The sequence below is a fragment of the Staurois parvus genome, unplaced genomic scaffold (genome assembly GCF_062004578.1).
Source record: "Staurois parvus isolate SC_StPar_1 unplaced genomic scaffold, SC_StPar_1.0 ptg000309l, whole genome shotgun sequence".
In the NCBI taxonomy this organism is placed as follows: domain Eukaryota; kingdom Metazoa; phylum Chordata; class Amphibia; order Anura; family Ranidae; genus Staurois; species Staurois parvus.
In genome coordinates, this window is record NW_028318105.1 from 629,201 (window position 1) to 656,711 (window position 27,511).

The following is a 27,511-nucleotide window of genomic DNA, read 5'->3' on the forward strand; positions in this document are numbered from 1 at the left end:
AAAAAACAGAATCACTGTATTGGAAAAAAGATCACCCCCTTGTATTCTGTTGAACCACCTTTTGCTTTAATTACAGCCTTTAGTCTGTTGGGATATGTCTCTACTAACTAGGCATCTAGACTTTGCGATACTTGCCCCCTCTTCTTTGCAGAACTTCTCAAGTTCAGTTAAATTTGATGGTGACTGAGGACTGCAGTCTTTCTAGTCATTCCTCAGATTTTCAATGGGGTTTAGGTCTGGCATCTGACTAGGCCATGCAAGGATATTCACCGTTTCTCCTTCATCCACTGTGTGGTAATTTTTGCTGTGTGCTTTTGGTCATTTGGAATAATCTTACTTCACAGGACACAGAGCAGGCTATTCATGACTATGTCCCCACATATGTCCCCCTATGTTCCACCTATAGGCGAATGGACACTGGTCGACCAATCAGAAAGGAAGTCCTCCGCTATATAACCCTTCTACACAATAAATACTTCATTTTTTTCGCCAGTGTCTGTAAGGTGGATGGTCACTGAAGTGTTACATGTTATCTTGTTGCATACCTGAAGGTCCAGAATGGTTCAATTTTAGAATCAGGGACTTTAATCGGATCCATTCGGAAATCTGATAGCCAAAATGGATGGTACCTGAACCTCTCTGAATATGCAGAAAAATCCTCTGGGTTTTACCTGTAATGTAGCCTTACGGCGCTGGACCCTGCATAATGGAACCCTGTGCAGTATAATACTGACCAAGGCGCTTTCCGACGGGGTGCTGTACAGGTCTGAGGCAGTGCCCCACATTATGGGGACCAAGTTCTTGAAAGTCTGCATGACAGAGCCCGCCATGATGGGTGAAGGTTGAACTCCTGTTATGAATCGGGGTCCTGCAGCGAGAATGGTAAGTTTACATTTGTAGTATTTATTTGAAAATTATGATTGTTTGGTCATTCTCTCGGTGGCCACTGGGGGGAGCAGTGTACAGTTAGTCTGGCCAGGCAATGCTGTGTGTGTTTCTAAAGGAGTATTGGGCTGCAGTTTTCTCCTCCAGCCACTAGAGGTCATGGGGCCGCTCTCTATAGTATACACTGGTTCAGTGGAGGCAGGAAGTAGATGGGTGGCTAATTTAGCTTGTTTTTATAGTCCCATGTGGCTGGCGGTTTGTAAGGCTCCTGAAAGGTAGTAGAGGCACAGAGCAGTTTATGGCTGGATGATGGTGTGTGAGTATTTTCTTTAGGGGAGTTGCATGAGCAGACAGGATATGATTATACACTGCATTAGCCTGCATAATCCCAGGGGGGGTGCTTGTTCAACAGTTTTTTGATACACCCCTGCAGGGGTATCTGTGCACTTAAATGAGTTGAGTCTCCAGAGTAGCTTGTATTTGATCTGCTTACATTTTAGCTGCACTGAAGCAGCATAGAAGCTGCATTCAGGCTTTGTTTGATACATATGTGTTTGCCTAGCATGGAACTAAATGCATTTTATTTTGGCACAGTTCTTTTGAAACCATACTAGATTCTAGAAAGCGAGACAGTTGCAACATTGTATTACATGATTGCATGCATACCTGCATAGTTTCTTTGAACTGTATATTGAATAAACTGCGTTTGTGAATGCATTAGTGCGTGCGTAATTGATGCATAGGCCTCATTTGTATGTGCGTGCTTGATGCATTGGCCGCATTTGTACATGCGTGCTTGAAGCATAGGTCTCATTCGTACATGCGTACTTGAAGCATAGGCCGCATTTGTACGTGCGTGCTTGAAGCATGAGCTGCATAAATTGCATACTTACAGTGCATCCAGAAAGTATTCACAGCGCTATTTCCACATTTTGTTATGTTACAGCTTTATTCCAAAATGGATTAAATTCATTTTTTTCCTCAACATTCTACAAACAATACCCCATAATGACAACATGAAAGAAGTTTGTTTTGAAATTTTTGCAATGTATTAACCACTTGCCCTCCAGAGGATTTACCCCTCTTAATGACCAGGCCTCTTTTTGCCACTCGGCGCTGAACTACCGTATAAGGCGACTGGGTGTATAAGACGACCCCCTAATTTTTCAGTTAAAACATAGGTTTTGGGCTATACTCGTCGTATAAGACTACCCCCCTTCTGAGGCAACACCATTTAACCCCTAGCCTACAGGGCACTTATACCCTCTTCCCCCCCAGGCCAATTTTCAGCTTTCAGCGCTGTCACACTTTGAATGACAATTGCGCGGTCATGCAACACTGTACCCATATGAAATAGGTGGCACTGATGGGCACTGATGAGGAGGCACTGGTAGGTGGCACTGATGGGCATTGACAGGCATCACTGATGGGCACTGAAAGGCAGCACTGATACATGGCACTGATGGGTGGCACTGATAGGCAGCACTGACTGGCACTGTTAGGTGGCACTGACTGGCACTGATAGGCAGCACTGATGTGCACTGATAGGCGGCACTGACTGGCACTGATGGGTGACACTGAAAGGCAGCTCAGATGGGCACTGATATGTGGCATTGATGTGCACTGGTTGGCACTGATATGTGGCATTGATGTGGCACTGATGGACACTGACAGCTGGCACTTCTGGGGCTACACTGATCATCAGGGCACACTGATCATCAGTGCCCTGATGATCAGTGTACATGCCCCCTCTGAGGAATGCCGATTACCTCCGATCTCTCCTCTCCTCTGTCAGCGTGACAGCTCGAGAGGAGAGAAATGCCGATAACCGGCATTTCCCTGTTTACATGTGATCAGCTGTGATTGGACACAGCTGATCACATGACCGAGCCAACATCTTCGGCTCTTTCCGTGATCGGTGGTCCGCTGTGTCCAAGGGACATGCGCGGAGAATGGGAGGACGTCATATGAGCCAATCACGGCAAGTGATGTATTCTATTAATGAATACAGAGCCTGCTCGGATTGGCTGCGTCAGAGAGGCGGGCTGATGATGTCACAACTTCAGCCAATCCGAGCAGGCTCTGTATTCATTAATAGAATACATTGTTCGCCGTGATTGGCTCAGCGCGGTACACTGTATGTAGCTGAAGCTACCGTACAGTATTACTACGTATTACCCGGCGTATAAGACGACCCCCAATTGTTGGGGTATGTTTTTAAGTAAAAAAAGTCATCTTATACACCGGAAAATACGGTAATTCAACTGATAATTGCGTGGTTATGCAATGCTGTACCCAAACTAAATTTACATCCTTTTTTTCACACAAATAGAGCTTTCATTGGGTGGCATTTGATCACATCTGCACTTTTTATTTTTCGCGCTATTAACAAAAAAAGATCAAAAATTTTGAAGAAAAACAATATTTTTTACTTTCGGCTATAAATGATATATAGTAAACTCAAAGTTAGTTATAAATTTAGGCCAAAATTTATTCTGCCATGTTTTTGGTTAAAAAAAATCCAAATAAGTGTATATTGACTGCTTTGTGTGAAAGTTATAGCGTCTACAAACTATGGTATAAGTACTGCAATTTATGCCATTTTTTTTTTTGCTATACAGCACTGCGCTAGTTTAACTGATAATTGGGCGTTCATGCAATACATGAATTAAATTTGTGTCCTTTTTTCACACAAATAGAGCTTTCTTTTGGTGGAATTTGATCACCTGTGTGCATTTTATTTTTGGCGCTATAAACAAAAACATTTTTTTTTTAACATATTTTCTCATTTCTGTAATAAAAAATATCCAAAAAAAACTAAAATTAGTCAAATTTAGGCCAGAATGTATTCTGCTGCATGTTTTTGGTTGAAAAATCCCAATAAATATATATGGATTGCTTTGCATGAAGTTATAGCATCTACAAACTATGGTATAGATAATGGAATTTACACAACTTTTACTTTCTGACTGCCCATCACATTTCTTGAGGTGCTTAAATACCAGGATAGTACAAACACCCCCATATGACCCCTTTTCGGAAAGTAGACACCCTAAGCTATGCTGAGAGGCATATTGAGTCCATGGAAGATTTATTTTTTTGCCACAAGTTCCTAGAAAATGACAAAAACATTTTATTTTTTTACACAAAGTTGTCCTTTATATGATATATTTCTTGCACAAGCCATGGGTATATGTGAAATTACACCCCAAAATACATTCTGCTATTTCTACCAAGTATGGGGATACCACATGTGTGAGACTTTTTGGGATCCTAGCCACATACAGGAGCCTGAAATCCAAAGACCACCTAAAGGTGCATAACTTCCTCACTGCCTATCAGGAGTCCCTGAAATGCCAGGATAGCAAAACCCGCCCCCCCCCCCCAAATGACCCCTTTTGGAAAGTAGACACCCCAAGGAAATAAAAAAAGGCATGGTGAGTATTTTGCAGATTTCAATTTTTTTCTCACAAGGTTTTGAAATATAAAAAAAGGGAAGAAAAATGTTTTTTTTTTCTTCATTTTCCAAAAACTTGTGGCAACAAATGAGATCTGCAAAGTACTAACCATGCCTCTTATCAAATTCTTTGGGGTATCTACTTTCCAAAAAGGGGTCATTTGGGAGGGTCTAGGGCGCATGTCCCGTGCAATGGTGACAAACTGCATACGTTTTTAATATCCATAGGCAACGTTTTAAAAGCCTTTACAAGCTACCATTTTAGATTTACAGAGGAGGTCTGGTGTTAGAATTATCTGACATTCACAGCGATACCTCACATGCAAGGGTCAACGCTCATGTGGGGGGGGGGGGGGGGGGGCAAGGGTGCTTTTTTTTTTTTTTTTTTTTTTTTCATTATTTTTACACTGTCCCTTTAATTTTTTTTATCACTTTTAATGCTATCACAGGGTATTATTATTATACAGGATTTATATAGCTCCAACAGTTTGCTCAGTGCTTTACAATATAACGGGAGACAATACAGCAACAATACAGTTCAATACAAGAGGGAAAGGAGGGCCCTGCTCCTTGGAGTTTATGCAAATATCCTTTATAACTTCAATAGGCATTGTCATATATTCTTTTTTTTTTAGAAATCTGGGGTCTATCAGACTCTAGATGTCTCCTCTGCCCTTACATTAATCAAACCAAGATCAGGGTGATCAGATGCTCTCCCAATTAACAGATGGCACTGTTTATATCCTGCAAAACTGAAGTGATGAGATGCTCGTAGCTTCTGTTTTCTTAGACTATAGAGATGATTGTCACCATTCTGGTCTCCAATCAAATCTAAGGTCAGCTGGCAGAAACACCAGCTTCATTCTCAGGTTCCCCCGATGGCACGGGACTGCCCAAGAAGGCCTTCCAGGCAGCGGGGGAGCGGGGTCATCATCTCCCGCTGCTTGTAAAAGCAATCCTGCAGCCAATTAGCCACTAGGATTGCTTTTACATGAAAGCTGATCACCAGCTGAAAAAAATTATACCAGGATGATGTCTGCAGCTGTAGGCATCATCCTGGTATAAGCATTCAAAGTCCAGTGATGTACCAGTATGCAGTGGTGTATTTAGGTTCTGTGCTGCCCTAGACAACACGAAAATTGGCTCCCCCGCCACAGAGAGACCCTGACACCGACCAACACCTCTCTCCCCCACGAAGAGAGCCTGACATTGACTAAGAACACCCCAACCCCCCCACCCCCACCCAAGAGAGCCTTCCACTACCAACGCCCCCCATACACTGGCAACCCCCACCCCGGCAAGAGATAAGACACTCACCTTCACAGCTCTGAACATCCCCAGGAACAAGAGTTAGACACCATCAAGCAGCCCGCAGCCTCTCTCAGATCCTACCTGGTCCCCGTGCTGCGTGTGTCCCTTCTTCCATCCCTTCCTTCGGGGGGCGGCACTGCCCCCCTGAAAAATGCTACTGCCCCCCTGAAAAACGCCGCCCTAGGCAAATGCCTTGTTTGCCTTGTGGTAAATAAATGCCAGCCTTCCACTGCCAGTATGCCGCTGGTCCTTGGGTATATATGCTATGTTCTTTTTTTTTTTTTTTTTTGTATGCAGCCTGGGGGCTGAATGAAAAAAAAAAAGAAATCTCTGAAAAAGTGTGTGGTATTCTCACCATTAGAATATGCCACCCTGCATCCACCCACTTCTAATGGTGGGCACAAATTAGGTCACACTGTGCCACATGCGCCAGTTCCAAGATTGTACATATGTCTAAATAGTGGCACACTGGAATAAAAATTGTCCACGCATAAGTGGTACCCCATATGGAAAAAGGATGACACCAAGTCCCACACTACTCACCATGTAGTCTGGGCATCCGGGGGGCTCCACATGACTATCGTTTCCCTTGTAAATCCAAAACGTAAGTATAGCCTGTTGCCCTCTCACAGGTCTTATACATTTTGACCCCATATCTGGCACTCTAGCTGGGGAGAAATTGTTTGAATGCAAGGTGGCCAGAAAAATTAATGAGGGACTCATCAACGCAGATTTTTTTGCTGGGGAGTATAGACATCTGCAAATTTTTGATTAAGGTGATTTACGAGGGGCTGAATTTTGTGGAGCTGGTCAAGTTCAGGGTCATCTCGAGGACAACAGAGTGTATTGTCAATGAAGTGCATAAAACACATTATACTCTCATATCTATGCCTGGCCATGGCAGCAGAGAACACGGGCATATGGTGAATCAGGCCTGTGGATCAATACAATCACAATTTGTTGTTTTAGTAATATTATTATTATTATTATACAGGATTTATATAGCGCTAACAGTTTGCTCAGCGCTTTACATTATAGTGGGAGACAATACAGTAACAATACAGTTCAATACAAGAGGGATTTGAGGGCCCTGCTCCTTGGAGCTTACAATATAAGAAGGAGGGGTGAATGGTACAGTAGGTAGTCACTGTGGGGGATGGAGTGGTTGTAAGAGTGGAGGATTCCAGAAATTATCAGAGGGCGGGATAGGCTTCCCTAAAGAGAAAGGTTTTCGGTGATTGCCGAAAGCCAAATAGAGTAGGTGATAGTCTGATAGATTGGGGTAGGGAGTTCCAGAGGATGGGGGACGTCCTGGAGAAGTCTTGGAGACAGGCATGGGAGGAGGAGATAAGAGAGTTAGAGAGTAAGAGGTCTTGCGAGGAGCGGAGTGTACGGTTTGGGTGATATTTAGAGATAAGATCGGTTATGTAAATTGGGCAGTGTTGTGGATGGCTTTATATGTCATTGTTAGAGTTTTGAATTTTATTCGTTGGCCAACTGGGAACCAGTGGAGGGATTGGCAGAGAGGGGTGGCATCAGAACAGTTAGTGAGGTGGATGAGTCTGGCAGCAACGATCATGATAGACTGGAGGGGGGATAGCCTGCGATGAGGTAGGCCAATGAGGAGGGAGTTGCAGTAGTCGAGGCTTGATATGACAAGGGAGTGAATAAGTTGCTTAGTGATTTCCGGCGTTAGGAACGGTCGTATCTTGGAGATGTTTCAGAGGTGAAGTCTACATGATTTTGATTACACTTAGTACCCTGGCGTGAGGGGATGGACTGAGGATGGTGTTAGCGATGTTTATGGTGAAGTCAGTGGGGGTGGCGCGGGCAGGGGGGAATACTAGGAGCTCAGTTTTGGAAAGGTTGAGTTTGAGGAAGTGGAGTGACATCCAAGCCGATATGTCGCTTAGTAGAGTAGCGATGCGGGTGGAGACTGAAGGGGTTAAGGGAGGGGTAGACAGATAGATTTGCTTGTCATCAGCATAGAGATGGTAATTGAAGCCGTGGGAGATTATCAAGTGACCAAGGGAGGAGTTATAGATGGAGAAGAGAAGGGGTCCAAGGACAGAACCTTGGGGGACCCCTACAGAGAGAGAGAGGGAGTGAGGAGGAGGTGGCAGCGTTATAGGTAACACTGAGGGCGCGCTGCGATAGATAGGAGAACCAGGAGAGAGCGGAGTCGCTGAGGCCAAAAGAGTGTAGTTTTTTGAGGAGGAGCCGTGTCAAAAGCCGCGGAGAGGTCGAGTAGTAGGAGTATTGAATAGTGGCCGTTGGTTTTTGCAGTTAGTAGGTCATTAGAGAGCTTTAGTAGGGGGGGAGTTCAGTGGAGTTCAGTGGAGTGTAGGGGGCGAAAGCCAGACTGTATGGGGTCGAGAAGGTTGTCAGTGAGGTGGGAGCTCAGACGATTGTAGACTAAGCGTTCTAGGAGTTTAGAGGTAAATGGCAGCAGGGAGATGAGTCTAAGGTTGTTCAGGTTGGTGGGGTCTAGGGAGGGTTTTTTAAGTATGGGAGTGATTTAGAGGGGAGGAGAATGCACCTGTAGAGAGGGAGAGATTGAAGATGTGAGTGAGAGAGCATAGGATGGAAGAGAGGGTGACCGAAGAAGTTGTGAGGGGACAGGGTCCAGGGGGCAGGTGGTGAGGCAGGCTTCTGAGAAGACCTTAAGGACCTCTTTGGTGGTAGCGAGGTCAAAGGAGGACAGTGTTGAGGGAAGGTATGGTGTGAGGAAGGCTAAGTAGGGTGGGTGTCTGTGTAGTGGCGATGTCCCTACGAATTGTGTCAATCTTGTTTTGGAAGTGGTGTGCAATCTCGTGGGCAGTGAGTGAGGCGCTGGGTGACGGTGGGGGTGGAGAAAGTAGAGAGTTAAAGGTAGAGAAGAGCCGACGAGGACTCGAAGAGAAGGTATTGATAAGGGTGACAAAGTAAGCTTGTTTGGCAGCGTGAAGGGAGGAAGTGCATGTTAGGAAGGCAGATTTATAACGGGTGAACGCTTGGTGGGATTTGGTTTTATCGCTCCAACGCGCGACTGTGTCGTTTGAGATTTCGGGTGTGGTCAGTCTGCCAAGGTTGTAGAGGTCGGGGCCTGATGCTTCGTGTTAGGGGAGCAAGCGAGTCTAGAGCGGATGAGAGAGAGTTGTTGTAGACAGCAGTAGCCCGGTCAGGGCAGGACAGAGGGTTGATGCTGTCGTAGAGCTGGTCAGTTGTGGAGTGGAAGGGAGCCGGGTTTAGGTTTCGGAGATTTCTGCTGGTAATTGTCTGCTGTTTAGTGGGGTAGGTGTTAAAGGACGGGGAGACTGTGAAGGTGATGAGATTGTGATCAGAGAGGGGAAATGGGGTGTTTGAGAGGTTATAGGGGGTACAGTGGTGAGAGAAGACAAGGTCTAAGGTATTCCCGTCGGAGTGAGCGAAGGACTGTATACACTGCGCTAGTTCAAAAGAAGAGGTTATGTGGAGGAGTTGGGATGTAGCCGGGTTATTGACGTTAATAGGGATGTTGAAGTCTCCGAGGATGATAGTGGGTAGCTTGGAGGAGAGAAAGTAGGGCAGCCAGGCGGCGAAGTCATCGAGAAAGTGGGACACGGGTCCAGGAGGCCGGTAGATCACTGCAATCCTCAGAGAGATTGGGGAGAATAGCCGGATGCAGTGGGTCTCGAAAGAAGAGAAGGATAGAGAGGGAGGGTTAGGGAGAACTTGAAAGGTGCTCAGTGGTGACAGTAGACCAACCCCGCCTCCTTTCCGACCACTGGGCCTGGGTGAGTGGGTCAAGATGAGGCCTCCGTCAGAGAGTGCTGCGGGGGAGACAGTATCTGCTGCTTGGAGCCAGGTTTTGGTGAGGGCAAGAAGGTTAAGAGAGCGGGAGACGAAGAGGTCGTGGATGGAGGTGAGTTTATTGCAGACCAAACGGGCGTTCCAGAGTGCAGAACAAAACGGGAGGGTGGTTTTGGGGAGCAAGGGGACAGATATAACATTGAGGGGATTGCAGTAATTCCCGGTGTAAAGAGGATGTCTTGTGTGTGGGTGAAGTAGAGGAGGACCAGGGTTCAGGGAGATATCCCCAGAGGTTAGGAGGAGAAGAAGGGTGAGGAAGGTGGCATGTAAGCGGGATGTATACGGGCGCGCATGCCTTCCAGTCCTGGTGTTAGGGTCAGCAGGAGAATGAAGTATCAGCAGGAGGTGATGAGAGCAGTAGTGAGGAGATGGGAGCAGTGAGGGAGAGATGTACAAGTATTTAGGTGGAGCAGAGGGACGGAGAAGTGAGATTTTGGAAACACAAGAAAGGACTATGAAAAGGGGGAGTAGAGGAGGCATTTAAAGGTGTAGGCAGTGGGAATTGGATATGGAGAGATGGTTTCTAGGGGCGTTTGATTGCAGATTGTCTAGCATGCAGTAGAGTTTCTTGTTGTAGTATATTCCTGCAGCTAGAGTTCTTGTCCTTTGGGTCAAGCTGGGCTGGGTTCAGCGTGAGTGGTATTTGGGTGGTCAGATCTGGAGCGTTGTGAGTCTATTTCTTGCGGGAGGGCGTTTGTTCTTTTGCAGAGATTTGCTTGGCAGGGTTCAGGGTCCAGGTGGAAGTTCCAGGTTGTAGGCTGAGGGTTGGCTTGAGGAGGAGAGGGACGGGTGACAGTTGTAGAATTTATGTCCCTTGAAGCCGATGGAGAGAAGCCGGGGAGGGTTTTGATGCACGTCAGAGGCATGCCGCTGCTTGGGTCGGGGGGTTTAAGCCGGGGTGCCTGAGTCTCAGGCTACGCGTCTGCACCAGGCCACGGGTGACCCCTGGTGACACGGCCATGGGTGTCCGCGGGGAAGACCACCGGGGTGGAGATGAAGATGGATTGAGATGTAGGTGGCTTGCCTGGGTGCAGGGAAGGGGATGGAGGTGGATGGAGATGGCTTACCCGGATGCAGGGGACGCTGTACGGAGCCTCCGGAGTTCACAGCTGCCCAGGTGGAGACCTGGGGCGCCTAAACCTCGGGCTGTGCGGCCGCGAGGTAGTGTCCATGGGTGATGCGGGGATCGAGTGGTGGTGATGCCGTGCGGGGTCCTGTCGGGGGCCACAGCAGTCTGGTCCTGCCAGAAGTGGCCCTTGACGCCGGTGAAGAGGGCCAGAGAGCCTGCTGGGGTGTCCACTTGATGCCTGCCTGCTGGTCTTGTGTCCACTGCAGCCTGCTGCTGAGCCTGGGTCCAGTGCTGGGCTGCTTGAAATGGCCCCTGGGGCCGATGGAGAGGGCCATGGGCCACTGGGAGTCCACCCTGGGAGCGAGTAAGTCAGCAGAGGGCGGAGTGGTGGCGTCCTGATCCGACGATCGGTGTTCCGGGCCAGCCGCGGATCAAATTGAGGCTGCGGCTTCATAGGCCGCAAGTCCCAGGGCTCTGGGATTGATCCAAGAGTGGCCCAGCACCCCTCCCTGGGTGCTCATCAGGGGCCGCAGGGTCACCAGGGCCCCTGTGAAGTCCGCTGCCGCCCGGATGGCAGCGGATGGGGACTTGGGCGACGGAGCTCCTAGCTAGGAGACTGCTCCGGTCGCCATCTGGGCCATCAAGTAATGTCCATGTTGAGGGTTAGGCCCCCCAAAAAATGTATATTTTGAAACCGTAATGGGTTTCCATGCGAATGGTCTGGCAAGGTTTGAATTTGGGTTGACGATGATAAATTGTTGTGCATATAAATTGCTTTGATCCACAAATAATGCATACAGATATTCGGTGAAAAACAGCTCTGAAAAATCAAGGGGAGTAGTTAAATTTGCGGTTTCCACCTGAATTTCAGGTTGGACAGTGAATGGGGGAAGTACGGGTGCTGCAGAATTTGTGAGCTGCCAATCAGGATTTGCAAGCAAATCCAGAAGGATACAAGGGCTCTATGGGTCTGTGTGCAAATTCTTTGTTGCAGGACAATACTTGTGCTCGCCACCACACCAGTTTGTACTGCACTTATGGGACATGCCACGTCACCAAGTGATACTGCAGTGATGGTATGTGAAAGACCAGGATTTACTAGGCCACTGGTGCTTGCCAGTTCACCAAAAGGTAGCGTGGCCCTAGTACTAGCACTGTGCTGCATATGAGAGTAATCAAAATTTACCAGCAAGTGCTAACAGAGATCAGCCCTGATTCTGCTAACACAGTGGTTTTGTATGCAATGTATCAAGTGACAGTGACCTACTGACACTGCACTTGCTGGGAGAGAAGAGGGGGTAAGCATAGGGGCTAAACAGAGGTGCTGGCAGGTGCCGGTGCTGATCCCACTAACGCTGCATTTTTGGGGTCACTATATTAATGTGAACGCTAGTATAGTGCTGATCTGCTCAAAGATATTGATTCATTCAGACACTATACTAGCAATAGAGGTTTATTGTGTATGAGCGTGTTCCTGGCAATCAAGGGGATAAACGTGATTACTGGTGTACTGATGGGCAATCTGACGCCATCTGGGAGGGGCGTGAAAACCACAGGAGCACGTATCACGTGTATATGTGTGTGTGTGTGATTTTGCGCACCAGTATTTCTGCTATAGGACGGTCAGGAAGCGCTTACAGAAACGGTTTGTGTTACGGCGCTGCGTTTCTTTAACTGACAATTGCGCTGTCATGCAGATAAAAAACAATATTTTGGACTTTCTATTAAACGTGTCCAGTAAAAAAAAAATTAAGTCAGAGTTTGTCATAAATTTAGGCCAAAATATATTCTGCAACATGTCTTTGCTAAAAAATAATCCCAATATGTGTAAATTAATTGGTTTACGTGAAAGTTATAGCATCTACAAATGGCGCTATAGATACTGGGATTTTCTTTTTCTGTTATACTAATAATGGCGGCGATCAGCGACTTATGGCGGGACTGCGGCGGACATTCTGACACTGGGGGGAACTGACTTGGGGTCACTGACATCCCCAGTGACACCAATACAGTGATCGTTGCAAAAAAAAAAAAACACTGACACTGTACTAATGGAACTGGGCAGGAAGGGATTAACATTAGAAGGCAATTATTATTTATTCCAAAAAACATTTTTTTTTAAGAGCGGTTTTGGTTATTCCACGTAACCTTTATGTTTTTTGGTGCGCTGAATCCGAAAATGACCTCCATTTTGTCATAGGACATCACGTTTCCTGATAATTTAGGTAACTATTTTAAATAAGGCAATACCTCAAAATAAATGACTTACAAAATAGACTTATAAAATTAAAGTTTTATTACAATTTTTTCATGAAAATCTTTTTTTGAACTGAAATGAGCTCACCTACACACACTAAACTCGATTCTTCTTCCCTGTGAGGCTCCTCTTGGTGCATTTACGCTTGTGAGTAGCATCTGGAATGTCTCTCTGAAGCATCCAACAGTAGTCTGCCATCATTGTAATGCTCCATTTTCCCTGGTATCTCCTTTCCGTCTCTTTAATGTCTTGGTGGAATCGTTCACCTTGTTCCTCACTCACAGCTCACAAATTTTCAGGAAAGTAGTCAAGGTGGGACTGGAGGAAATGCACTTTCAAACTCATCAGGCAACCTAAAGCTTGAAATGCTTTCAGCATTTATCCGATCTTTTTGTAGTGAGGATCTTTGTTATTGCCTAAAAATTTCTGTACGACTTCTTTAAATGCAATCCACCCTTCTTTTTGAGTACCCGTTATGGTATTGACAAACTCTTGATCAACTATAAGCCTTCTAATGTCTGGTCCGACGGACAAACCTTCCTTCAATTTTGCCTCTGACAGGCCTGGAAACTTGGTGACCAAGTATTTGTAGCATTCTCCATCTCTTGGAAGTGATTTTACAAATTGCTTCATCAGTCCCAATTTTATGTGGAGAGGTGGTAGAAGAACTTTATGGGAAGGTACCAAAGTTTCTCGGAGGACATTTTTTTCACCGTCTGTTAGCACCCTCGGCTGCCAACTCTTCTTGGTCCAGTGATTTTGTCAGTCTCGACTGTCCCATAAACAAGGGTATTTGGTATCCCACCCACTGGATTCTTCAGGAAAGATTAAGCCCTTCTACCATTAGAAGCACAGACTCAGGGCTGAGGCTTACACATACAGCATGCTGCTGAGTATCCCAGTAGTCAGACATGTCACTCAGAGCAGCACTTGTATTCACCCCCTTTGCAGGTGGGAGGGGCAGAGATTGTTTACCTGCAAATAACAACAAAGGGCCAGAAGAGAACTAGGGAAATGAGGAAATAGAATTTTTTTCCATAAAACTTGCTTAGCTTATGTATATATTGCTGACCATCAGATTTACAGTGCTATATTTTTTTTTACATGACTCGGACAACCCCTTTAAGGTTTTTTTGCCATTTTATATCTTAAATGCACTTATGTGAATTAATAGTAATTTGTACTTTAAATTTGGTTAAAAACCTATAATATAAAAAAAATTTGATAAATTTGAAGACAATTTTGCATTTTGTGGCAAATCATGACGTCTAGGAGTTTTTCAATATTTTATTTGTTTTCAGCACACCAAAATACATGGAAATTAGTTGAAAATAATCAAACAGATTTTTAGTCGCAGACCTGTGTTATTATACAGTATGTATATAGCACCAACAGTTCGCTCAGCGCTGTACATTACAATGGGAGACAATACATGAGACAGTACAATAATACAATGCGAAACATGAGGGGTTCAAGGGCCCTGCTCCTTGGAGCTTACAATCTAGGAGGGAGGGGATAGTGGTACAGGAGGAATAGCTGTGGGGGGGTGGAGTGGTAGGAAGAGTGAAGGAGATTGGCAATTAGCAGAGGGCGGGGTAGGCTTCCCTGAAGAGATGGGTTTTCAGGCTGCGCATAAAGGAGAGGAGAGTAGGTGATAGTCTGATGGATTGGGGTAGGGAGTTCCATAGGATGGGTGATGCTCTGGAGAAGTCCTGGAGGCGGGCATGGGAGGAAGAGACCAGGGAACTAGAGAGAAGCAGGTCTTGTGAGGAGCGGAGAGTGCGTTTTGGGTGGTATTTGGATATTAGGTCGGTGATGTAATTTGGGGCAGACTTATGAACAGCTTTGTACGTCCGTGTTAGCATTTCGAATTTGATCCGTTGGGTAATCGGAATTCAGTGGAGGGATTGGCAGAGGGGGGTGGTGGAAACGGAGCGGTTGGTAAGGTGGATGAGTCTGGCCGCCGTATTCAGGATCGACTGAAGCGGGGATAGCCTGTGGTGAGGCAAGCCAGTGAGGAGAGAGTTGCAGTAATCGAGTCGTGATATGATGAGGGAGTGGATGAGTTGCTTAGTAGTTTCCGGGGTTAGGAATGGGCGTATTTTGGTGATGTTGCGGTGGTGGAGTCTGCATGAGTTTGTTAGCGATTGGACTTGGTGCTGGAAGGACAGATTGGAGTCTAGAATGACACCAAGTACTCTGGCTTGTGGGGTGGGACTGATGGTGGCATTGCTGGTCGTGATGGAGAAGTCAGGAGGGGGGGCGCGGGCTGGGGGGAAAACTAGGAGCTCGGTTTTGGAGAGGTTCAGTTTAAGGAAGTGGAGCGACATCCAATCTGATATGTCGTTCAGTAGGCTAGTGATTCGGACGGAGACTGAAGGGGTGAGGCGAGGGGTCAAGAAATAGATTTGCATGTCGTCGGCATAGAGGTGGTAGTTGAAGCCGTGAGAGTGGGCCAAGGGAGGAGGTGTAGATGGAGAAGAGAAGGGGCCTGAGGACAGAGCCTTGAAGGGACCCCAACAGAGAGGGGGAGGTGGTAGCGTTATAGGTAACGCTGAAGAAGCGTTGTGATCGGTAGGACGAGAGCCAGGAGAGAGTGGAGTCTCTGAGGGCAAGGGAGTGTAGTTTTTTTAGGAGGAGGGGGTGGTCAACTGTGTCGAAAGCCGCGGAGAGGTCGAGGAGTAAGAACACTGAATAGTGGCCATTAGCTTTGGCGGTTAGCAGGTCGTTGGTGAGTTTGAGTAAGGCAGTTTCGGTGGAGTGTAGGGGACGGAAGCTGGACTGTAGGGGGTCGAGGAGGTTGTTGTTGAGGTGGGAGCTTAGGCGATTATAGACTAAGCGCTCAAGGAGTTTGGATGTAAATGGCAACAGGGAGATGGGTCTAAGGTTGTTCAGGTCGGTGGGGTCCAGGGAGGGCTTTTTAAGTATGGGAGTGATGTGCGCGTGCTTCAGAGGAGAGGGGAATGCGCCAGAAGAGAGGGAGAGATTAAAGATGTGGGTGAGGGAGTGTAGGATGGAGGAGGAGGGTGATCGTAGGAGTTGTGAGAGGACAGGGTCGAGGGGGCAGGTGGTGAGGCGAGCTTCAGAGAAGACCTTAGTGACCTCCTCAGTGGTAGTAAGGTCGAAGAAGTGGAGTGTTGAGGGGGCTTCAGTGTGAGGGATGTTAGGTGGGGTGGAGGTCTGGACAGTGGTGAGGCCAAGGGAGAGGGGTGTTGAGGGGGTTACCGTGTGAGAGGTGATAGGTGGGGTGGAAGTCTGAGCAGCGGCGATGTCCTTTAGGCCAGGAGCAGGCTTCCTTTGGGTTGTCCGGGGGGGGGGTGTCGTGGTAGACCCTGCCAGGTGCTTTGGTAGACCCTTGGCCTAGGTGGTGCGGGTGCCTTGTTGCTTCACGACAGGGTCGGGGGGACCGCTGGTGCCCTCACCCTGCCCTCAAACTACCCGGGTGGTAGGGTTGTGAGGTGGAGGCTAAAAGGTGCGGTTGGTTAGTGTGGCTTAGGGCCCAGTTGTGTGGTGCGGCCTGGATGCGGCGTGCGGCCTGGATGCGGGGCTGCAGCGGGCGGTGGGAGGTAGCAAGGTTGAGGGCTGGGGGGCTTATGTGGTTGTCCCTGTATTCATGAGTCCCTGGTGGGTAGTGGTTTGCAGGTACCCCTGTTGTTAGTGTCCCTTGTGGCTAGTGGTTTGACAGCGGCTGGGCCCTGCGGGACGGGCGCCGCGGCAGGGTGGAGCGGTGGGGAGGCTCGGCCGGCCGCTCCTCCAGCAACGTACTTGGGCGGTGGCGGGACGCGGCTCAAAGCGGCTTGAGGGGCGTCGGGGTGGAGACAGATCGGCGCCGCGAAGAGGACCACGTAGGGACCAGGAAGGATGGCTGGATCGTCCGCTGCCGGGACCGTCCGCTGCTGAGGAGGGCACGGCACCGCCCAGAGGTCTCCCTTCTCCCTCTCTTTTCCAGGTAGGGGGTAGTGGCTGGGCTCCCGGGGGATGGCGGGCGGGAGTGCGGAGGTGACCGGAGCTGAGGGTCATGCAGCTGCTCCAGTCGCCGTCTACTGAGTAGTCAAAGGGTTAACTGTTTGAGGGGAGTGTTTCACTGTGTGCTTCACTGTAAGCATACTGATCCGGAAGGCTGTGCTCAGCGATCCGGATCAGTGTGCTCAAACTGACAGGGAGGAGAGCTGCAGTGTAAACAATGCAGCCGTGCTCTTTGTCAGTGTTTGCCGGTAATTGCCGGGCACCAGCAGGTAATCATCGGCCGGGACCCGGTGATTGACACCCGTGACCACGAACGGTGGCACAGGTAGGGCGGTCGCATGTCTTGCGTGCGCGCCCTTCCCAAAATGCAAAATCACGCATATATACGTAATTTTGCGCAGCGTTGCTAACCTGCTGCAGTATATGTGTACTGTGGCTGGTCGGCAAGTGGTTAAAAAAAAAAAAACATGTATATACAGTGGGGCAAAAAAGTATTTAGTCAGCCACCAATTGTGCAAGTTCTCCCACTTAAAAAGATGAGAGAGGCCTGTAATTGGCATCATAGGTAGACCTCAACTATGAGAGACAAAATGAGAAAAAAATCCAGACAATCACATTGGCTGATTTGGAAAGAATGTATTTGCAAATTATGGTGGAAAATAAGTATTTGGTCAATATCAAAAGTTCATCTCAATACTTTGTTATATATCCTTTGTTGGCAATGACAGAGGTCAAATGTTTCCTGTAAGTCTTCACAAGGTTGGCACACAAGGTTGCTGGTATGTTGGCCCATTCCTCCATGCAGATCTCCTCTAGAGCAGTGATGTTTTGGGGCTGTCGCTGGGCAACACGGACTTTCAACTCCCTCCAAAGGTTTTCTATGGGGTTGAGATCTGGAGACTGGCTAGGCCACTCCAGGACCTTGAAATGCTTCTTACGAAGCCACTCCTTCATTGCCCGGGCGGTATGTTTGGGATCATTGTCATGTTGGAAGACCCAGCCACGTTTCATCTTCAATGCCCTTGCTGATGGAAGGAGGTTTGCACTCAAAATCTCACGATACATGGCCCCATTCATTCTGTCCTGTACATGGATCAGTCGTCCTGGTCCCTTTGCGGAGAAACAGCCCCAAAGCATGATGTTGCCACCCCCATGCTTCACAGTAGGTATGGTGTTCTTTGGATGCAACTCAGCATTCTCTCTCCTCCAAACACGACGAGTTGTGTTTCTACCAAACAGTTCTATTTTGGTTTCATCTGACCATATGACATTCTCCCAATCCTCTTCTGGATCATCCAAATGCTCTCTAGCAAACTTCAGACGGTCCCGGACATGTACTGGCTTAAGCAGGGGGACACATCTGGCACTGCAGGATCTGAGTCCCTGGCGGCGTAGTGTGTTACTGATGGTAGCCTTTGTTACGTTGGTCCCAGCTCTCTGCAGGTCATTCACTAGGTCCCCCCGTGTGGTCCTGGGATTTTTGCTCACTGTTCTTGTGATCATTTTGACCCCAGGGGGTGAGATCTTGCGTGGAGCCCCAGATCGAGGGAGATTATCAGTGGTCTTGTATGTCTTCCATTTTCTAATTATTGCTCCCACAGTTGATTTGTTCACACCAAGCTGCTTGCCTATTGCAGATTCAGTCTTCCCAGCCTGGTGCAGGTCTACAATTTTGTTTCTGGTGTCCTTCGACAGCTCTTTGGTCTTCACCATAGTGGAGTTTGGAGTGTGACTGGTTGAGGTTGTGGACAGGTGTCCTTTATACTGATAACAAGTTCAAACAGGTGCCATTGATACAAGTAATGAGTGCAGGACAGAGGAGCCTCTTAAAGAAGAAGGTACAGGTCTGTGAGAGCCAGAAATCTTGCTTGTTTGTAGGTGACCAAATACTTATTTTCCACCATAATTTGCAAATAAATTCTTTCCAAATCAGCCAATGTGATGAGATTTTAAGTGGGAGAACTTGCACAATTGGTGGCTGACTAAATACTTTGCCCCACTGTAAGTATTCACAGCCTTTTCCATGACACTCAACATTGAGCTCTGGTGCATCCTGCTCCAACTGATCATCCTTGAGATGTCTTCACAACTTGATTGGAGTCCACCTGTGGGGAATTCAGTTGATTGGACATGATTAGGAAAGGCAAACCTGTCTATATAAGGTCCCACAGTTAACAGTGTATGTCAGAGCACAAACCAAGCCATGAAGTCCAAGGAATTGTCCATAGACCTTCGAGACAGGATTGCACAGATCTGGGGAAGGGTACAGAAACATTTCTGCAGCATTGAGGGTCCCAATGAGCACAGTGGCCTTCATGATCCGTAAATGGAAGAAGTTTGGAACCACCAGGAATCTTCCTAGTGAGGGCCGCCCGGCCAAAATGAGTGATTGAGGGAGAAGGGCCTTAGCCAGGGAGGTAACCAAGCACCTGATGGTCATTCTGAAAGAGCTCCAGTGTTTCTCTGTGGAGAGAGGAGATCCTTCCAGAAGAACAACCATCTCAGCAGCAATCCACCAATCAGGCCTGTATGGTAGAGTGGCCAGACGGAAGCCACTCCTCCGTAAAATGCAAATGGCAGCCCGCCTGGAGTTTGCCAAAAGGCACCTGAGGGACTCTCTGTTTCATCAGACTACAGTGTTTAGGTTCTCATGGCCAAAGATTGAACTCTTTGGCCTGAATGCCAAGCGTCATGTCTGGAGGAAACCAGGCACCGCTCACCACCTGGCCAATACCATCCCTACAGTGAAGCATGGTGGTGGCAGCATCATGCTGTGGGGATGTTTTTCAGTGGCAGGTACTGGGAGACTAGTCAGGATCGAAGGAAAGATAAATGCAGCAATGTACAGACACATCCTTGATGAAAACCTGTTCCAGAGCAGTCTGGACCTTAGACTGGGGCAACAGTTCATCTTTCAACAGGACAACAACCCTAAGCACACAGCCCACATAACAAAGGAGTGGCTACGGACCAACTCTGTGAATGTCCTGGAGTAGCCCAGACTTGAACATCTCTGGAGAGATCTGAAAATGGCTGTGCACCGACGCTCCCCATTCAACCTGATGGAGCCTGAGATGGGTACTGCAAGGAAGAATGAGAGAAACTGCCCAAAAATAGGTGTGCCAAGCTTGTAGTGTCATACTCAAAACGACTTGAGGCTGTAATTGGTGCTTCAACAAAGTATTGAGCTAAGGCTGTGAATACTTGTGTACATGTGGTTTTTTACATTTTTTATTTTTAATAAATTGCAAAGATTTCAAAAAGGAAATTCTTTCATGTTGTCATTATGGGGTATTGTTTGTAGAATGTTGAAGAAAAAAATTAATTTAATCCATTTTGGCATAAGGCTGTAACATAACAAAATGTGGAAAAAGTTCAGCGCTGTGAATATTTTCTGCATGCATACTTGTGTGGACTGGGTACTGGTATAATTTGCATACTGTGTGCCTGCATAGCTGCATGCTTGCTTGCCTGTGCAATTGCTTAACTGTAGACCAAGATGGCTATGGACATATATCCGTGTGGGACTACATAGGTGAAAATATAGTTGCTGCCTTTTTTTTTTTTTTTTTTTTTACTTAAAAGGTCCCAAAAGAGGTAGCCAGCAGAGAGGCAGGTACACCACCCTCAGATCCAGTGGATCGAGGGGGTTTGGCGATGTTCGCATGTCACGATAAAACAGTGATTTCAGGGGTTTCTGGGCCACTGTGTTTGGCATTGCAGCTATTCCTGGTGACGGAGCTGCAATGGACTATGGCCGCAATACCTCTGAACTCGGAATATAATCTGGGTCAAGTGCTGGTTAATACTTGGAGGGGAGACTGCCTGGGTATACCAGGTGTTGTAAGCTTTTCCCCTCCAGAGTCTGAAATGGCTATGTTTCAAGAATTATCTTGGGGAGAGGATGCTAGGGCAGTCTCTGAGGTGATTTGAGACACTAGACAGGTTCGCAGGCCCTAAACCAAACAGAGGTGTGAGGTCTATGTTAGGTCTCAAGGCACTAGACCTAATTCTAGAAGCCTTCTGTTTCGGATTGATTTTTCCTCAGAGGTCAGCGGCTGATATGGGGAGAATGGTTCCTGTGGGGAGGTGTTCTCGGCAATCTGCCAGCTTTGGGAAACTGTGGATCAACTGACTCCCTGGTTCTACAACAGGTTAGACAGGTTGTGCATCGGCAACACCTTAGGGACCAGTTTCCCCTGACTCCAACTATTGCTGTGTCTTTTGTGCAGGGTCCAGGAGCACATAACTCTAATAATAGTGGTAACCCGGCCTAAAACCAGGAGGACTTGATACACCAACATAGTGTATGTGGTAGGGGACACTGTAGTCCACCCAGACCTATTGTCTTGGGTCCAATATTGTATCCTGTATATGATTTCTAGGATTGAAGGCTTGGCTTTTTAATCCCAATTTTGGTAAGTCTTGGGTCCTGTTTTCTCTGCATTTGTTGAGTGCTAGAAAGCCAGCTTCAGGGTGATTCCATTACAGGACCTTGAAATCTTATATGCTTGGTGGGAGTCCAGGAAATGGCACCTGCAGAAGTGGGTGATTGTAAGGTTTCTTATCCTTTCCAGTCTGGAGGACAAATGGAATTTACCCGGAGTACCATTTTAAGATCAGATTTCATCTCTATCCATTTTTTCCCAGAGACCGTTGTTCTCACACTTTGATTGGAACTTTGTGCAGGGTGTAACACGGATGATCCTGACTGTCAGGCCGCCCTTGTATCCTTGTGACTTTGGCTTTCCTTACAGAGGCCACCTTTGGAACCAATTAAAGAAACCCAATCCTTTGTTTCGGAAGGTGGCTTCTTTAGTTACTATCATTTCCGCAGGAATTGTGTCAAAGCTTTCATGTAAGGAGCCATTCTTGGCCTCATCATAGGGTGATCCATCTTCTTGTCTGGAATGATTTTTTGGTTTTCACTTCAATCAGGACAGTGTCTTGCCTCTTTCCTGTCCACAGTCAGCAGGGGAAAGAGTGCTTCATACTCTGGATGTAGTTCAAGGGGTCAGGATTTACTTGAGTTGGCAGCACAGATCAGGAATCCTGGTTTGTGCTGCCAGAAGGGCCCAGAAAAGGTAGGCGGTATCCAGGTCAAATATTTTTTATTGGATCCACCAGTTAATCATTCAAGCCTATGGTTTGAAGGTTAAAGTTCCACCCTTTCGGGGGCGTCTTGGGCTATCCTCCATCAGGTGTCAGTTGTTCAGGTTTGCAAGGCAGCGGCATGGTCTTCGGTCCATACATTCACAAGGTTCTAACAGGTGGATGTCCGAGATGTGGTGGATTCTGCCTTTGGCCGCAGCATATTACAAACAGCTGAGTAGGTACTGAGGGATTCTTGGTGGTGGCTATCATGGTGTCACCCTCCCTCAAAATGTCTTTATTGCTTTAGGACATCCCACATAGTCATGAGTAGCCTGCTCTGTGTCCCATGATGTACCATAAAGAAAATTGGATCTTTTCTACATACTTACCTGTAAAAGCCATTTTTTGGAGTACATCCCGGGACACAGAGGTCCCTCCCCTTTTTCTAGAATTTCATTGTTTGCTACAAAAACTGAAGCACTTCCTGCGTAGGAGGGGTTACATAGGGGAGGACTTCCTCTGTGATTGGTCAGCCAGTGTTCATTGGTGGCATATAACCCACATAGTCATGAATAGCCTGCTCTGTGATGTACTTTACAAGTAAGTATGTAGAATAAATCTAATTTTTCACGTCGGAAGGTAAACCTTCTTCCAATTGACAACTTTCTAGCAGAGGGAAGCAGATTTTCCTCAAGAATTTGATGGTATTTTGCCCCATCCAAATGCCTTCTGTCCTGAGAAATGCTCTAGTCCCTGCTGAAGAAAAACACCCCCATAACAGGCTATTACCACCTCCATGCTTTACTGTAGGAATAGTGTTATTTGGATGCTGAGCTGTATTGGATTTCTGCCAGACATATCATTTAGTGTTGAGGCCAAATAACTCAATTTTATCTCATCTGACCATAACACCTTTTTATATGTGGCCTCAGAATCTCCAACGTGCATTTTGGAAAAGTGACTGCATGTGGCCTTTCTTGAGGAGTGGCTTTTTTCTTGCAACCCTCCCATAGAAGCCAGATTTGTGGAGAATTTGTGATATTGTTGTCACATGCACACAATGACCACTCTCTGACAGGTTTCTCCTGGCTCCTTCGTCCAGTTTGGAGCCACGTCCTGATCCAGGGAGGGTCTGTGTTGTACCAAATGCCTTCCACTTAATTATAGACTTCACTGTGCCTCTAGGCATTGATAAAGCCTTTGAATTTTTTTTCTATCCATCCCCTGACTTGTGCCTGTCCACAGCTTTATCTCCCACATCTTTTGACAGTGCTCTGCCACCCATAGTTGATTGTTTGCTTCAGTTGCACTGTCAGGGACTGAAATGCTCCAGGAAAGTGCATTTCATGCTAAGCTAATCAAAATGACAGCAGCTGATCACAGTTGAAAGTCAGATGGCTTTGTGTGCCATTGAGAAGGTAGTTATCTACACCTGATTGAGTTTACAAGTAATTTTTAGTAGATGGTTGATCCTTTTTCCAACTCGGTGATTCTGTTTTTGAATTTTGTTAAGTTTAGTCTGACATGTTGGTGTTACTGTATATCTTTCACTTGGATGTTATAAGTTGCACTAAGTAAATACAGCTGGATAAGCCAAAAACTGCATCTGTCCACACTTTGTTGCTTTGCAGCCTGAAATGAAATTATTTTAAAGGGGGGTGATTTTTTCCTATACCCACTGTAAATTGACAACAGAGGTTATTTATTAATTTTAGCACACATATCTATACCCATTGTCCCAACAGAGTCTACTTTAAATCTTTATTTTGCATCAATTATATAATTTTTGCTCAATCCCTTTTGAAATCCAGACTCATTGTAGTAGCCTGTGTAATTAATTTTTTCATTGTTATCTTTAATTAGTTCCAGTTCGAGATGACGGGAATATGCCTGATGTCCCCAGCCATCCATGTGAAAAAGTTGGGCCCACCTTAGACTGGTTGAAGAATTTGTGATAGGAGTTTTTGTGAGAAGACATATATGAATAACCACCATCATTTTTAGATTGGTTAAAATATTGCAAGGAAATAAATTATTCTCTTGAATATGTTTCTGCTGCTGTATGCATCTGTGGAAAAAATACTTGGTGGTTATATTTTGCTGTGCTGACAAAAAATAAAGTTTGCTTTTCCATTGGGATTGGTACTTGTTAAGTTTCATATATGGAATATAAACTTGTGTATCAGATGTCCATTTCTTGTTTCTTCTCTGGGACAACCAGGTTACTTTTGCTGCCAGACATTTTTAATTTTGTCCACAATACTAAAATGCACATTTTTACATGAACCTCTTAGTGGTGAGACACTTCAGTTTCAAATTTGGTTACTAATAATACTACAAGCCAAGGAGACCATGGAGATCAGCTGGTGTGTAGAAGTTGCCTGCGTGGGAACTGGATCATTTACATCAACATCAATACTTTTAGATGGCATTACCAGCAAGATGACACTACCGGTCCAGTGCTATTTTTCCACTTACCTCATACCATAAAGTTAATTTGGGTACAGTGTTTGCATGACCGAGTAATTGTCATTCCAGGTATGACAGCACTTAAAACTAGGCAGGAAGAGAATTTAACATGCCAGTATTCAGGTGGTTAAAGACCGGGACATCCTCAACAGGAATCATAAAGAATCTATTGAGGCAGGCAAATAGCAGAATCCCCAAAAGAAACTGCCCCTTAAAAAAAACAAAAAAACTCCTCTTCCATTGGATATTGCTGGAAAAAAAATCATTTTGGAGGTATACAGTCAGGTCCATAAATATTGGGACATCGACACAATTCTAACATTTTTGGCTCTATACACCATCACAATGCATTTGAAATGAAACAAACAAGATGTGTTTTAACTACAGACCGTCAGCTTTAATTTGAGGGTATTTACATCCAAATCAGGTGAACGGTGTAGGAATTACAACAGTTTGCATATGTGCCTCCCACTTGTTAAGGGACCAAAAGTAATGGGACAATTGGCTTCTCAGCTGTTCCATGGCCAGGTGTGTGTTATTCCCTCATTATCCCAATTACAATGAGCAGATAAAAGGTCCAGAGTTCATTTCAAGTGTGCTATTTGCATTTGTAATCTGTTGCTGTCAACTCTCAAGATGAAATCCAAGAGCTGTCACTATCAGTGAAGCAAGCCATCATTAGGCTGAAAAAAACAAAACAAACCCATCAGAGAGATAGCAAAAACATTAGGCGTGGCCAAAACAACTGTTTGGAACATTCATAAAAAGAAGGAACGCACCGGTGAACTCAGCAACACCAAAAGACCCGGAAGACCAAGACCAAGAAGTGGAATGTTATGCAATGGCCAAGTCAATCACCTGACCTGAATCTGATTGAGCATGCATTTCACTTGCCGAAGACAAAACTGAAGGGAAAATGCCCCAAGAACAAGCAGGAACTGAAGACAGTTGCAGTAGAGGCCTGGCAGAGCATCACCAGGGATGAAACCCAGCGTCTGGTAATGTCTATGCGTTCCAGACTTCAGGCTGTAATTGACTGCAAAGGATTTGCAACCAAGTATTAAAAAGTGAAAGTTTGATTTATGATTTATTATTCTGTCCCATTACTTTTGGTCCCTTAACAAGTGGGAGGCACATATGCAAACTGTTGTAATTCCTACACCGTTCACCTGCTTTGGATGTAAATACCCTCAAATTAAAGCTGACAGTCTGCAGTTAAAGCACATCTTGTTCGTTCCATTTCAAATCCATTGTGGTGGTGATTAGAGCCAAAAATGTTAGAATTGTGTCGATGTCCCAATATTTATGGACCTGACTGTAAAAATCTTTTCAGGATGTCATCAGTCACCATGTAAAGCTTCCTCTACTGTAAACTGCTTTGGAAAGGTCTTAAACAGCTTATAAGCCTTCTTGCGGTTCCATACTGGTAACTTTTGTTTTGACCAAATTCAGGGGCTCCAGATTTAAACAGGAGTGCACCTCATCTACCAGTACTGAAATTGTATCTCCGAGTTTTGGAGAGAGAACAAGCCAAATGGCCTCTTTCGGAAATTCTTTGGAATCAGAAGAATTCTCTCCTCATTCCTCTTTTTAGGAAGTAAAACATCCTGCTCTTCTCTGTCCTAAGGCAGAACAGGAGCCAAAACAGAATCCAAGAGAGAGCAAGGAGGAGAAGTCACTGAAACTAGGGGTTTTCAACATGGCAACGAGCCTTCCCATAAAACTCACCATAAATGTTAAAAATTCTTCCCTGCTTAAACAGAAGGAATGGGAGGCATCTAACGGTATTGGAAGAGAAAGATAAGGCAGAAAGATAAATGCCTCTGCTCTCCAAAAAAAATTAATTAGTGGAAGAAATAATCCCAAGGGGGCATGGACCCATTTGTAGGTTTGCCTGAGCAACTCTTATATCCATCTACTTTATTCTCATTAAAAGGAAAACATACTTTGATATAGAGTCCAATTGATAAAATGTATTCATTCATGAATAAAAGCCTCATGCCATAACATGCAAAATTACTGCTACAGTATGGGAAAGAGAACAAACAAAATCTACAACTTGCGTTCACTACACTACAGCCATTCTTTTAGGGTAATGACGTTTTCTTTTCTTTACCCCAAGGGATGAGGACCAATGGACAGGTAAGGCTAAGGCACAGCCAGAGTGAACTCATTCATCCATAGAAAGCAATGGAGTACACTAGTAGAGCCACACAACCCAAGGAACAACGTTGTGACAAATGGTCCTCATCCCCTGGGGTACTATTGGGCCTGCTTCCCCTGCCTCCACATCCACCTGAAACTTTATCTGTGAGTCTCATCTGATGCTGTGAATACTAGTTCTCTGGATCCCTGGGTACTATATTTAGCTACACCCTGTCAGCAACATCAAAATGATGAACGGGACATGTTGAGACCACTTCAAGTCCAGACATTTTTACCCTCTTCCTGTCCAGGGCAATTTTCAGTTTTTCAGTGCTATCACACTTTGAATGACAATTGTGCGGCCATATGTACCCATACGAATATTTTAGCATTTTTTTTGAGACAGCATTATTTTGGTGGTATTTATTCACCACTGGGATTTTTTTTTTTTTTTGCTATGTAAATGAAGAAGTCCAAAAATTTTGGAAAAAAGTGTTTTTCTTCTAACATTTTGCAAATAATATTTCATCATAAATCTTGTCCAAAATGTATTCTGTTATCTTTTTAGTAAAAAAAATAAATAACCCAAAATAGTTTATAACCAAAAATTATAATTTTTTTTAAATTTTTAAAAAAAATTTTTTTTTTTTTTGTTTTTTTACATACTGTCACCCGAGCAGTACATTGTCACCATGGTGACACTGTACTACTTGTGGGGGTTGATGAAGATTTTTTTTTTTTTTTTTACTGCTTTTACACCCATAAAGGCTGTAAAAGCAATCATTTCTCCTTCTCTCTAGCTGCATTCTTGCAGCCATTGAGAACTACCGTGTGAGCTGTGATTGGTCACAGCTTGTCACATGGTACAAGGCTGTTGTGATCATTCACAGATTTCACACGTAGTAAGCAATGATGTCAGAAGTGACATCTTGCTTACTACTCTGCATGTGATCACTGATTGGCCAATCAGTGATCACATGATCAGGACCTCGCACAGAGGTCCCGTACAACACTCGGTGTTCCAGTG

At 45.8% G+C, this 27,511-nt stretch overlaps 1 protein-coding gene across 1 annotated transcript in view; it reads left to right on the forward strand.

Annotated features, from left to right (window-relative positions):
- Positions 1-24,009, forward strand: part of NDUFA3 (NADH:ubiquinone oxidoreductase subunit A3) — a 168,051-nt gene extending 144,042 nt beyond the window's left edge. Inside the window, exon 4 of the mRNA XM_089683417.1 lies at positions 23,734-24,009. Coding sequence (XP_089539543.1) covers positions 23,734-23,825 — 92 coding nt within the window. The 3' untranslated portion in view covers positions 23,826-24,009. The remainder of the gene's footprint in view (positions 1-23,733) is intronic.
- The last annotated feature ends 3,502 nt before the right edge of the window (positions 24,010-27,511 follow it).